The sequence below is a fragment of the Apostichopus japonicus genome, chromosome 17 (assembly GCF_037975245.1).
Source record: "Apostichopus japonicus isolate 1M-3 chromosome 17, ASM3797524v1, whole genome shotgun sequence".
NCBI classification, from domain to species: Eukaryota; Metazoa; Echinodermata; class Holothuroidea; order Aspidochirotida; family Stichopodidae; genus Apostichopus; species Apostichopus japonicus.
Genome location: NC_092577.1, coordinates 11814917 through 11829837, shown reverse-complemented (window position 1 = coordinate 11829837; position 14921 = coordinate 11814917). Strand labels below are relative to the sequence as shown.

At 35.2% G+C, this 14921-nt stretch overlaps 1 protein-coding gene across 2 annotated transcripts in view; it reads left to right on the top strand.

The window, feature by feature from the left end:
- Positions 1–11917, top strand: part of LOC139984062 (uncharacterized) — a 37829-nt gene extending 25912 nt beyond the window's left edge. Inside the window, exons 5-6 of one of the 2 annotated variants that reach the window (XM_071997737.1) lie at positions 8181–9875; positions 10554–11917. In XM_071997737.1, coding sequence (XP_071853838.1) covers positions 8200–9875; positions 10554–10557 — 1680 coding nt within the window. In that variant the 5' untranslated portion in view covers positions 8181–8199 and the 3' untranslated portion in view covers positions 10558–11917. Of the gene's footprint in view, positions 1–5326; positions 5405–8180 lie in introns of those variants that run through there. The other variant, XM_071997734.1, reaches the window with a different exon arrangement.
- Positions 11918–14921: the final 3004 nt, after the last annotated feature.

The window sequence follows — 14921 nt, the reverse complement described above, 5'->3', positions numbered from 1 at the left end:
ATGTAGAAAACGCAATTGTAGATATGCAACTTTGGGGTCATTCACAGCCGTATAAGGCAGCCTAAAAATCTTATTCCAATCTATTTTCACTGGAAAATTCATAGCTTGCCACTTCATAATAGACGACGGGGGCGTGCAGAGACCGGTAATTAGCTTATTATAAACATTTTTGGTTATTTTATGTGTGCGCATGCACATATTAAAGTTATTTTCACTCGCTGGGAGCAAAACAGAATCATGGTACCCCCTCCAATAACTAGGAATGGCGTGAATAATCCCAAAGTACGAAGTAAAAGGAAAATTTCTAATATGTATTTTCGCTTGAAACGTGTTATATGGAATTACCGAGCCATCATTTATTAATGAAATCTTTCACATGAATTGTTCTGTGATTTAAAAGATTACACTGAAAAATTACTTTATTGTTAACCAATATATGACTGTTGTTTAAAATGATTTCATTACCATAATTACTGTCTGGATGATAAAAATTGAACTCAGCCCAAGCCTCACACACTTCTCTGCAAAAAGTATTAGAAATACAAGAAACTGCCTCCTTATTGAAATTACATTAAAAAGAAAAGCACCACCGAACTGTTTTAGGTACAAATCAAAAAATATTTTCCAGTTTCCTCTCTGAGTGGCTAAAAACCGTTTTACCCAGCTACAGTTTAAACTTTTAATGAAAGATTCAATATCTGTGATATCAAAGCCACCATTAACTTCTTATTAATAAGGGTGCTCCGTTTAGTCTTATAAGGTTTATTGTTCCAAATAAAATTATACAGAATTTTATTAACCTCTTTAAAGAAACTAAGAGGAGGATTTGGTAGAACACTAAAAAGAAAAACAAGTTGCGAAATGGCCAAACTCTTAATTACAGTTATTTTACCAGTTGGTGTTAAGTCACGTTTTGACCACATCCCAAGTAAATGTTTGAGCCTGGATAATTTGGGAAGATAATTCAACGAAAAGAGATCTTCATTCTTTGTAGTAAATGTGACACCAAGATATTTCACGGGACCAAGATTAACATTAAAACCATACTCATGAAAATACCAGGGAACCCTTGAAACCATAGCACCCAATGGAAAAAAATAATGATTTGCTGAAATTAACTTTTAAACCCGATGCGGCAGAGAAATTATTAAGAATGTTCATAGGCGTAGGAGGCGGGGGGGGGGGGGCTGCAGCCCCCCAACCAAAATTTTTGGTGAAAATTCGGGCAATATGGTGATATTTTTTCGGGCACCTACTGAAAGAAGAAAAATTTGGAGTATTTCAATTTTTTTAGTGAAAATTCGGGCAATATGGTGATAATTTTTCGGGCACCTACTGAAAGAAGAATAATTTGCAATGGTTAATTTGCAATGGTTAATTTGCAATGGTTTTTCAATGGTTAAACTGATATTATTATTATTATCGTTATTATCGTAACGACTTCCCCAATAATTATAACCAATATGAAAGGGTGATAACACGGAAAATATAACCAAAATTTTCGCGCGCTTCGCGCGCATTCAACACCTTAGTGTACACATCATATAAGCATTCATCGGGTAAAGGCATGTGATGTAATAACCGATGAATGCCTATATGATATGCACATTGAAATGTTGAACGCGCGCGGGGCGCGCGAAAAACTTTGGCTATATTTTTCGGGCAAGTCGTTACAGCCCCCTCAAATCAAATTAGGCTCCTACGCCTATGAGAATGTTTACAACCTCCACAAGAGAAGCGCGTGAACTATCTCAAAATGAAACAGCATCATCGGTCTATTGAAAAATTCTAATTCCAGAGTTATTAATAGATATACCCTTGATACGAAAGCTTGTTTTAACCATGAAAATGAGAAATTCTGAACATAAAATAAAGAGGTAAGGACTGAGTGGAAAACCCTGTCTTACACCTCGAGAAATACTAAAACACTGAGAGAGATGACCATTGTTAATAACAGAAGATGTGACGTTCCCATAATAAGTTCTAACCCACCTAATAAAATTTGGACCAAAATTGAAGAATTTTAAACTTTGATAAAGAAACTCCCTGTCCAAACAATCAAAAGCCTTTTCAAAATATAGAAAAAGAAGAGCACCTGAAATATTGTTGGAATTACAATGATCAATGAGGTCTAAAACTAGTCTAATGTTCTCACCAATGAAACGTTCTTTTAAGAATCCAGTTTGCTCATCACTAATAATGTAATTTAAAACACGCTTAATACGGGTTGCCAAGCATTTGGCTTCAATCTTGTAGTCAGTATTTAAAATTGCTATAGGCCTCCAATTTTCCAAATATTGTAAATCTTGAAGGCTTTGGAATCAAAGAGATTATTGCCCTGCCCTGTTCATCGGCTAAGTGTGTACAACTGAAAGCAAAATTAAGAGAATTAACTACAAAGTCACCTAAAATATCCCAAAAATTTACATAAAATTCAACTGATAATCCATCAGAACCAGGGGTTTTATTATTTTACATGGACCCAATAGCCTCTTTACATTCATTAATGGTAAAAAGACCCTCGCACAAATAACTCTGATCATCGGTAAGACTCTCGTGATTTGTACAAACATCATCAAAAAACGAGACAGGAGAAATATTAGGACACTTAGTATAAAGTTTACGATAAAAACTAACAGCTTCACTTAAAATATCCTGACAATTTGAAACAATATGACCGTCACCATTGTGAAGCTGTAATATGTTATATATATCATAATCATCATCGCTATCGCTCTACATATCGCTATCGCAATCATAATATCAGAAGCACAATCACAATCATAACCACAATTTTAATTATATCAAGGCTTACTTTCACATGTTCGTAAAATTTGCAAAACTATTTTGAAAATCAAGAAATGTGTAAGCAGCTGTTTCAAGAAAAGTTTTAGCTGATTGTTTTTAGTGCAGATAATACTTGTGTGAGCAATGTTACAAGGTTCACATCATCAGTTAAATATTTGCAGATCACAAAGCCCACATAGCCCACATTTTTCTAAGATTGGACAAGTTAGAAGCAAAGAATATGACACTGGATAAATTTATATCAGTAACGGAATATCCCAGGTGCCATATACATGCCAAACAAAAGGAACACAATCATGCTGCAGTTCTTGCGGAATTATACCAGTGTGCATAACTTGTACTTATCATAAGCATAAAGGTGACCTACATACGTCACTGGAACAGCGGAACGTGAAAGAAAAGTACTGAAACAAGAACTTGCTGAACAAAACAAATACAAAGGTAAAGCATACCACGAAAATAAAAACTACTACATAGAAGCTGAATGAAAATGTCATCAAAAGAAAGAAAGATTGATAATTCAGCATAAGCAGCAGGTACACAAGAATAAGCATTCACTTGCGGAATGCACTACGGAACGAAAACGATGATCAGATGAAATCAGAAGAAGAGAATCGGAAGACGAGATTACCACGGTCAGATAACTCTTAATTTGGAAGAGAAATTGAGCCAAGTGAGAGAAAATACGATAAAATCAGAAAACAGCCAAACAAGAATATGACAACGAGTTTGAAGAGTTTATAAACAAATGTGATGAAACTGAGGCGCACTCTGTAGAAACATTGGAACTCTAGATGCTTACTACTAAAATACAAATAGTCAAAAGAATTGACAACAGCAAAAGACCTGCTTGTGAATGGAACTGAAGAACTAAATTAAATAACAGAAATATTGCGAACAGTTCTTTAAAAGGTACGAGAACTTCACAGCAACGAACTCATCTTCTTGCTTTCAAAGACGATGGAACAGACGCTCAGTGTATCCCAGATATAAAAGACTCATATGAACCTCTGATGGTAGAATGAAGAAATAATATCATGTCTTAGAATATTTATATGATTTCGTTATCAGAGATGTAGCAAGGGTTAATATTGACAATGTCACGATCGCTCAACATAAAGAGTCAGCGGTTGATGTTGCAGGAATCAAAGCTTGTGGATCAAAGGTGGATATCAAAGGTGAATCAAAGGTGGATATTACACTTGTATTACAAGCAGAGGAGATGACAAGATTGTTATAACTCAAAATACAACGTAAGAGTACTTACTCACCACTCTGGTCAACAGAAAATGTGGAACACAACGACGTGATCAGTTCAAGACTGATAAGAGCATGATCAACCAACTTTGGAGTTACTGCCGTCTGTTATCGGGGCAAGGCGTTACCAGCGCATGCGCTAATAGAGGTGTCTTATGTAACATCTGCATCATCCCAGAAGATCTTTCAAAACGTCAGCAACATTTAATCTATCATGGTAGGCGCAGCAGCTAGGGTCATTATTTGATGGCCTCAAGAAAACAAGCTAATGTTCGCTAAGTACAGTGGCGTGGACATGATTTCCAAGATGGGGAGTTGGGACGGGGGAATACCATTTCCCCTGACTATTTCGGGAATAGGGCTAAACTTTTGTGGAAGAAATTGATTCAGTTTCTTAACGTCATATGGTGCATTCTGAGGCAAAATTGTGCTACATAAATAAAATTAAACTCAAACTTTACCCGACTAAAAGAACATTGAAATTTAGACGTTTATGTAAACTATAAGTTTTGTCAATAGAAATAGCCCTATGCACATCGTTTTGGTAATAAATACGTTGCGGTTTCAAAGAGAGGTTGGGGGGGGGGGGAGGTACATGCGTAGTAGTCCTGTTCTTCCCAAAATGCCAAAATCTCCCGACTGAATCTTATTCCTCCGCCACACTTCCCCGACTATCAAAGTTTTTGAGGACTAGTGATTCGTTCTCTCACCCAGCCAGCTTTGGGAGTCAAAAGTCTTCAGAAACAATGCGATTTTAATGTTATAGTTTGGTAAATTTTACAGTGTGAAGCATTTATGCATTACGCGAAAAGGTAAATACTTTTGCATGTTTCCCCCTGAAAATCATGTAAGAGGGAAACCCATTCCTTTGGTGCAAATGCTAAACTGGCGAGATTTGGTACACAGTCAGTTGGATTTCAATCATAAAATATCCCTTCTAAAATGTTAACCAATAATAATTCTTTCCAAAATATAACCTTTTTGGTGAAGTGAAAATTTAACACGTCGACGATACGTGAAATAACCATAAAATCGGTAAATAGACTATTAAAAATCGTTGATCCGTGGCACGCCCTTTTGTATTTTCAGGAATTTCCGTCGATATCGACAACTTCTTTTCATCGTGACCTCAGTGATTACTTTGTAATACGTCACTACTTGGCGTATTGAATTCTTGTATATTTGCATATACAGCGTACAGTATAGCCTCATGTTAAACGTAATACTGGTAATACATACACGAAACATGATTGTAACTGTGTTTTGTTGCAGTTATTTTGTTTTGAAGCACATAAGTTTTGACACCAACCTCTGTTTGAGTTCTTTACGATAGAATTAAGTAAGTGAGCTTTCACTTTTTTTCACTATTTTTTAATGTCTTCCATTGGCCATTTCCATGAAACAGAAATCGTTCGATATATGTACTTGATAGTAAGTATTTCCTCATTGGGAGTCTCTACACTGGGTTCCATTGTAGCGGCCGTATTCTAACGTGTAGCGCGTTATGGAATTGACTAGATTATGTTTGATGTTTGTACTGCATGCAGTGCCACTCGAAAAACATTTCAATCATGATGGTGCAGAACAGTTTTCCGCAATTTGATGCATTGAAAATCGGTGATTTCTAATAGAATCTCAACAGAATGAATCTGGTAACTACTGAAAATTGAAACTTCAGTATAAGTCCAAACTTGAATTTAAGTACCTTTCCTGAGTTGTACATAAGTGGGCAAACTTTCATTTCAAAACATAATTGAAACAAACTTTGAAGTGTTCCAGGCTAATTTAACATCACATCTATCTGGTTAAAGAAATATTGAGGGTTGAACAGAATAAAATGTTTTACGAGGGAAACCAAATTAACAATCACTAAATGTTGCACAGGAGACGATAAAACGAAACTACTGTCATATTGTAAGTAAATGGGGCAGTGAGCCTTCTGTTGACGGTATAGCCAGTCTGATGTGGGGTTTGTGAACAATATTCCGTTCAATTCGTGTATTTATTGTTTTTTTTTTCACAACATATATACAACAAATGTAGCGAATACAGAGAGTTATTAAATGAGAAAGGAAGTGGATCAAAAAACCCTTGTGGTTTCATCTAGTGATACACTCCATGTACAAAATAGAATTAAGAAAAGAACTAAGAAAAAGAAAAGAAAGGAAGAAAGGAAGAAAAAGAAAAGAAGGAAAGAGGAACCTCAATCACAAGTTGAAGTAAAATATCTTTAATTTGTATTTAAACGATTTTTGGGAAAGTTGTGACCTGATTAAGAAGCAAAGAATTCCATGTGATGCTTGTTCGATGTCGAAGGCTATATTTTCCTGCATTGGTGTGAATGCGAGTAGGGCGTAAACTTTGTATGTGTCGTGTGTCATTATTGTGAATGGCATGGTTGTAAACAAGAAAATTGTCGAAAGCAGGGGGAACTGTCCATGAATAGCTCTATAGGCAAATGTGGCTACTTAAAAATTTATTAAATCGGGGAGCTTGAGGATGTTAACATCTTTGAAAAGTTTACTTGCATGTTCATTGTAATTGGCAAATGAAACGTGTATAATTGCTCTTTTTTGAAGAACGAAGAGGTTTTTAATCACGTGTAACTGGTACCAGACCATACAAGTATACAGTATATAAAATGTGGTGCGATTAAAGTAAAATGTAACGAACGCAAAATTCTCTTGCCTAAAACATGCAAATTCTAAGTTAATATATATACGTGATAAAAATATCAAGGCAAGATTTGCGTCAACAGAGAAGAATAATAGTTTTAGAAAGATGTGAGTAAGTGAAAGTATTATTATATACCTTTGAGTATTAAATGTTGAAGGTTGATTAGAACTTATTTAAGTAAAATTAAAAAAACATTCACCATAAGTGGCAAAACAAATTAACAGTGAGAATGTACTTATATTTGCATAATGTAAATGAAGGATAAACTTTCTATAATGCCTTGATACTTATTATTTAACCTGTGTGTGAGAAAAATAACACTTTACTACCATCTTGTATCAATAACCTTACATCGGGACACTTAACTTTGTATATTAGTAATAAAGTGTTACCCAAATTGGTTTATGGGGTACTTCTTCTTTATCTGATTTCGGTGCTGAGGTATGCACATATAATATGTCTTAGTATTCATCTAGACTGTTAGAAATATTGCGTTATCTCGAATACAAACATTCTTTACATATAGTTGACTTATCTCTTACATGGCATTACTCCTACACCACTCGGGCGCCAAATAATTTGGTGTTACAAGAGGGGCAGTTATTTACACGAAATGGGTTGCCGAGTAATACAACACCGGTATTAAAGCAATTTAATTAGTAAAAAGCGGAACCTGATAACAGTAGTATACGTTCACTGTTCTTGAACGAAATTCTTAACGACGTGAATTCACGGCTTAAAAGTACCAGTTAGTAAACATTGCACCCGTTCTTCACGAACTGCTTTTAAATTAAGTCTTTATTGCTGCCGGTATTCTACCCTAAAATACAATAGTGTGTTTGTAACATATCGTTTTGTACTCATATTTGAAAGTAGCTCCGTAAATAGCAAAAATAACTGGGGGAAATAATGTCATAAGAATTAAAAAGTATTCGTGAACACGGATGATGTTCCTTATGTCCATCGGCCCCTGCATCCACTTTAAAACTGACAATAATCTCCTTGCAACTTCATTCACAAACGATGTTACTTTGTGCTATCATAAAGCAGACCACTATCATAAAATTGCTACAAAAACTTGTTTCTTGTCGTCAACAACTATCCACCCACAAAACATCATAACAGTTCTCTATCAAATGACATGGTAATGTCTTCCACATTTCCGTACACATGATCTGTGTAATGACGATCCCAGGGTTGGGGTTCTACAACTTGATGTGCTGACAGTGTTGGCCAAAAGAAAGTTATTTGCACCCAGAAAATAACTGAGTTTCCCACACAATGACTTTAGGCATAATACAACAAGAGCAAATTAAAAAAACTAGTTTCATGTTTCTCTTAACGTAGATTTCTTGGCAAATATAAGCGCTCGATAATAATCTGATTAAAATAGGAAGATTACAGCAATGATGCGTACATTTCTATATTATTTGATACAGAATCCCGTGAACCAGACCTATGGCTTCGACAACTCCTCTCAACGAGCTGACAGAGAACTTCTTTATGTGTTCTGTTTGTTTGAATCAATTTAAAGAACCGAAGCTGTTACCATGTCTTCATCGATATTGCAGGGATTGCTTAAATACAGTTATTCAAGCCAGCCAAGATGGGACGGTAAAATGTCCATTATGTCAACAGGATTATGTCATACCAGAAAATGGGGTAGATGATTTCAAGTCTGACTTTCATATGAAGAGTATGCTTGAGTTTGTAAACTTGCAAAAATCGTTTGAATATGAAAAAGTAAAACAATGTGTGAGTTGTTCAGAAAATACAAAAGTGTTTGCATACTGCTTTAAGTGTAGAGACTTCTTATGTGACCCATGTTACATGGTTCACGTGAACAGTCAAATGTTCACAGAACACCAAACTCACATTCTGAAATTGGATAATGTTGAGGCCAGGAACCTAACACTGGAGAAACTAAGGACACTTACAGAAGATCCCAAGTGCCACATACACATGAAAAAAGAGGCAAAGTTATGTTGCTGTACGTGCCGACACGTACCAGTATGCATAATCTGTATACATAGTAAACACAAAGGTCATGACCTACAAGACGTATCTGAACTAGCAACTAGTGAAAGAGAACTTTTGAAACCAACACTTGCGGAACTAAACAAACACAAAGACAAACTATACGACTTACCAAAAAAAATTGAAACTACTCTGCAGAAGCTGAACGAAAATGCCGAGAAAAAGACACAAAAGTTGATAAATCAGCACCAAAAACAGACGCAGAAGATTAATGATCAACTTGAGGAATGTACTAAAGTACGAACAAGAGGCTTAGAGGAAATAGAAAGCAGAAGAAGAAATAAAGAAGGTCAGATTACTATTAATTTGAAAGTTGAATTAAGCCAAGTTAGAGAGAAATATGATAAGATTAGGAAAAATATGAAAAGACATTATGACGACGAATACGAGGAGTTAAATTTGAAATGTGATAAAACTGAGAGCGCTCTCATTACAGAACTTGATAACTTAAATGGCTGCTTAAAGGATTTAATAACAACCAAAGATTTGCGTGTAAAAAAAAACAAAGATGAGCTAAAAGAAATGTCAGATTATTGTGATACGATTATCAAACGATACGAGAACTTTACAGCAACGACCTCATCTATTCTTGCTCCTAAAAACGATTGGACATACGCTCAGTGTATCCCTGATATAAGAGCAGCATGTGAACCTCTAATAGAAGAAATGAAAAAAGGTTATCCACAGTTAGAATATTTATCTGATTTCATTATCAGTGATATAACGAAGTTTACTAAAAACAACGCCACGATTGTTCAGCAAGAAGACTCAGTTGTTGATATTGCAGGAATCAAAGCTACGAATTGGTCGATTAATGGTATTACAAGCAGCGGAGATGGCAATATCGTCATAACTGGTATGGCATCTACAGGGTACTCGCACATCACTGTGGTCAACAGGAAAGTGGAAATACAACGGCAGGAAAAGCTCAAGAATGATTTGGGCATGTCTAATGCATTGCGTTATTGCTGTTCTTTATCAAAGTTCAAAGTTATAACAGTTTGTAAGTCTGACAACATCGGCATTTACGATGTACGTGATGGTGCATTTAGCAAGAAGAAAATTTGTGATGTAATTACCAAGTGGCCATTTGATCGGTACGTGAAGTGTGTAACGACTTATTCTGAGAGTCATATTATTGTTGGTACTAACAGCAGATGTGTGTATGTATTGACTGATCAGTTGATTTACAGTCACATGATTACCTTACCAAATGTAATCGATGGGGCTTTTGATATCACTGTACATAGAGGTAATCTCCTTGTCTGTTCCAACTATAGTGATGAAGCATATGCAGTCACCATGGAGGAATCAGAGAGTAAGCTCATGTATGAATTCCCCAAACCAGACCTCGATGAATACGACTGGAATTCTTTCAGTGTCTGCACAGACAAGAACGAGTTCATATATATGTTATGGTGTACACGCATCTTACATCAGCGGAGATGTATCCTGGTACAATACAGTCAGGATGGTCGACAGTTATTGACAAGAACAGTAGATAATGACGCTAGCTGTGTGACAAACCTAGAAAGGGATGGGACGGAAGAACTTTTATTAGCAACAAAAACAACAGGAAAGCTGTACACGTACTGTCTAGAAGTGACGTAGATTAAGGACATATGTCAACGTTTAATTAGACAGAACCTTAGAAGCTGCATTTAAACTAAATTCAGAAATGTTTTCATCGAGAAATACGACTCTTACACTTTCTATAATAAACGTTTGATTTATTTTATTTGTCTGATTATTTCTCCCTATTTCCTTTCCAACAGATAATATCCAAAAACAACATGAGTATGAACTATATTCATTTCTATCATTCAGCAGCTGGTTGTTAGTATTGAGGTTAAGTAGTAGTTCCCTGGTTGAGATATGTCACATAGTGAGAGCAGTTCACTCTTCTACACGTCCAAGTTGTCGAGGAGAGGTCCGCAAAAATGTAAACAATGGCAGTGACAAGAATGTACTAAACGAGATACAAATATTTTTTTTATTAATACAGGGATACACTAAAGCAATGATAAATAAATTGAAATAATGACAAATTCAACTCATAATTAATTCCAGGTCAGTCATTTTATCATTCTATTAAAGCATATTCATCATCCGGTATTTCTTTATGTCATCCACGGGTATTATCTCCTGCATTAAGACGATTGTTACTATACACAGCTGATTGTGCTTGTTGTACTAAACCGGTACATCATAGCTAAAATATTTGATACCCACATAAAAAATAATGCAAACTAATGACTGAAATGCAGCGATGTATATAGGCATGGATACCGCCGATTGTACCTTCACCTATACACGATATCAGCAGTATCTGATACAAACATAAAAACTAATTTAAACTAATTATTGAAAAAGAGCACTGTTGTACACACCGCTTATACACTGCTTACTGTACTTCCGTAGTTCTGTATACACACAGAAACAATTCACAGTACTCGATACACACAAAACACTAAGTTAAACCAATCAGCTAATCATTAGTATTATTTAAATCAGCACATTGTATCTGTAGTTCTTGATGGATACACACAATTTCTGGCATTCACTTAGTTAACTTTTATTACATACTTTGAATCCTGATGACTTTGAGCAGAAATATGTTGCTGCTTTGGCAGAAAGCAAAAAGAATTTCGTTCCGTTTGTAACTTTAGTGTTTATTGCATTTCAACTAATTTTCGATTTATTTTTAAGTTTTGAGATTAAAGAGGACGGTCATCGGTGTTGGGGAGTTGTTGTTACACGTCGTTAGATTAAGGGAAGTGTTGCAGTTGTGTTGGTCAGCTTGTGTCGAAATTTGGAGTGACGATGACGCCTTTTCCTATATCTATACCTTTTTTATACCATATTTTAATTTATTACTAACTACCATGGCATAAACTTATTAAATGTGCATTTGATAGAGTGTGATATGACCTCACAAACAATACGGCGAATGAAAGAGAAGATTATGCTGAATATTTGATGCTTTGATTGATGTCGTCAACAGGAAAGGAGAAATACAATTGGATATGTCCAAGAATTATTTGGGCAAGTTCTATACATTGCGTTATTGCTGTTCTTTATCAGAGTTTAAAGTTATCACAGTTGATACGTCTGGCAACATCGGAATTTACGATGTATGTAATGGTGCATTAAGCAATAAGAACATTCGTCACGTCATTACCAGTTGGCAATTTAAACGGCAAGAAAGTTGTGTAGCGATTGAACCTGTGAAGAGTCATATTATTGGCGGTACCAACAGCAGAGATTTGTATGTATTTACTGATCAGTTAAATTACAGTCACATGTTTACCCTACCAGATGTAATCGATGGGGCTTTAGATATCACTGTACATAGAGGTAATCTCATTGTCTGTTGTAATGGTAGAGCATATGCAGCTACCATAGAGGAATAACTAAGTAAGCTAATGTATGAATTCACCAAACCAGATCTCGATGGATGCGACTGGAGTCCTTGCAGTGTCTGCACAGACAAGAACGAGATCATTTATATGTTATGGTGTACAATACAGCGCACATTTGCGGAGATGTATCCTGGCACAATACAGTAAGGATGGTCGACAGGTATTCACACGAAGAGTAGATAATGACGCTAGCTGTGTGACAACGCTAGAAAGGGATGGGACGGAAACAGAGACTTCAGGAAAGCTGTACACGTACGGTCTAGTAATGACGTAGATAAAGGGAACTATTTCAACGTACTATTAGAAAGAACCTTAGTACGTGCATTTAAACTAAATTCAGATTTTTTTTTATCGAGAAATACGACTCTTACATTTTCAGGCTATAACAAACGTTTGATTATTTTTTTTTGTTTGATTTTGTATGCTTCTTATTTCCTTTCCAACAAATAATATCCAAAAACAACATGAGTATGAATTATGTTTATTTCTATATTTCAGCAGCTGGTTGTAAATAGTGAGGTTAAAGTAGTAGTTCCCTGGTGAGATATTTCACATAGTGAGATCATTTCACAGTTCTACACTTCTAATTTTTCTGCGAGAATAGTCCGTGTGTGGAAGAGAGGTCCGCTGGAATGTAAACTATGGCAGTGACTAGAATGTACTATATATCGAGTTACAAATATTTTTTGCATTAAATACAGGGATACAATTAAGCAATGATAACTTAATTGAAATGATGACAAATTCAACTCATAATTGATTCCAGGTCAGACGGTTTATAAATTATATTAAAACATATTAATCATCTGGCATATCTTTATGGCATCCAACGGTATTATCTTCTGCATTAAGACGATTGTTATTATACAGCTGATTATGCTTGTTGTACTAAACCGGCACATCATAGCCAAAGTGTTTGATACCCAAATAAAAAATAATGCAAACTACTTATTGAAAATGAATCAATGTATATAGGCATGGATACCGCCGATTGTACTTACAACTATATACGATATCCGCAGTATCTGATACAGACACAAAAACCTATTTAAAGTAAAATGAAAAAGAGCACTGTTGTACATACCGCTTACACTGCTAACTGCACCTTCGTAGTTCTTTATACACACAACAACAATTCACAGAACTCGATACACACGAAACACTAAGTTAAACTAATCAGCTCATCATTAGTATCATTTAAATTAGTACATTGTATCTGTATTTCTTGATGTATACACAAAATTTTGGCATTCACCAAGTTAACTTTTATTAAATATTTGTGAATCATTATGACTTTGAGCAGAAATATGTTGATGCTTTGACAGAATGCAAAAACAACTTCGTTCTGTTTGTACTATAGTGTACTTCTTTATTGAACTTCATCTCATTTTCGATTTATTTTTAATTTTTGAGATTAAAGAGGACGGACAGTGGGGTTGGGGAGTTGTTGTTACACGTCGTTAGATTAAGAGAAACATTGTAATTGTGTTGGTAAGCTTGTGTCGAATTTTGGGTGACGATGACGCCTTTTCCTATATCTTTACCTTTGTTATACCATATTTTAATGTATTATTAACTACCACGGCATACACTTATGAAAATGTGCATTTGATGGAGTGTGATATGAACCCACAAACAATACGGCGATGAGAGAGAAGATTATGCTGAAGACTTTTCATCATTGATGTTTTGATTTGATGATATTCCATATTTATTTCCCAGGATATGGTTTGAGTGTTCTTAGATATGATTTCTATGACCTATGTCACTTCCTTTAACAATAAATTCAATGTCTTAATTTAGTATTCATGCTTTTATAGGTATGACGCATGCAGAATGTTTAAGCTTTGTGCTAGAATGTGCAGTGAGTTTTACAGTAATGTTGTATGATGCATTGATTCATATCCATGGTAGTTTGAAGTTTGAGAACAGGCGAACACCTCCCCTTCCCCCCCCCCCTACATAATACGACTTTTGTGAATTGTTGTTATATTTGATTTGATGTGCTATAAAACGAATTGACATGTGGCTTGATTTGATATAAAAGCGATTTGAATAATGGAATTGCTTCCTCTTGCAATAAAATGAAATGACTTGTGACTTGATTTAAACATAAAATGGCTTTTGGCGTTTCACGGATTCACAAAACATCACTTGGTTATAACACTGCTAAAACCAGTAAAATGAGTAGACATGTAAACCCTTAACAGCCTTTGAGCGATTTGATTTTTCGGAACAATTTTCCATATTCTTTCATATTTATGTTAATGACCTCTATAGAGCCAGCAACAAATTTCATATAATCTCTTTTGCTGATGATATCAACATGTTCTTTTCCAGTAATGACATTAATATTCTATTGGATACTATTCAAAATGAGTTCACATATATTCATAATTAGTTTTGTGCAAATAAATTGTCACTCAATGTTAAGAAAACTACCTCTATTGTGTTTACTACACCTTCAAAACACTTAAATCCTAACATAAATAGTATCAGACTTTGCGGTGTTGAAGGTATGCTGTCTAAGATTACTCAATTTCTTGGCGTTTATATCGATAATCATCTTTCTTTGAAAAATCATATTCAGAATATTTGTATTAAAGTGTCTAAAGGCGCTGGAGTTCTTGATAGACTTCGCCAAATCCTTCCCAATAGCATATTGGTCACTTTGTATAATACACTCATACTTCCCTATCTCACCTATTGTTATGTTATTTG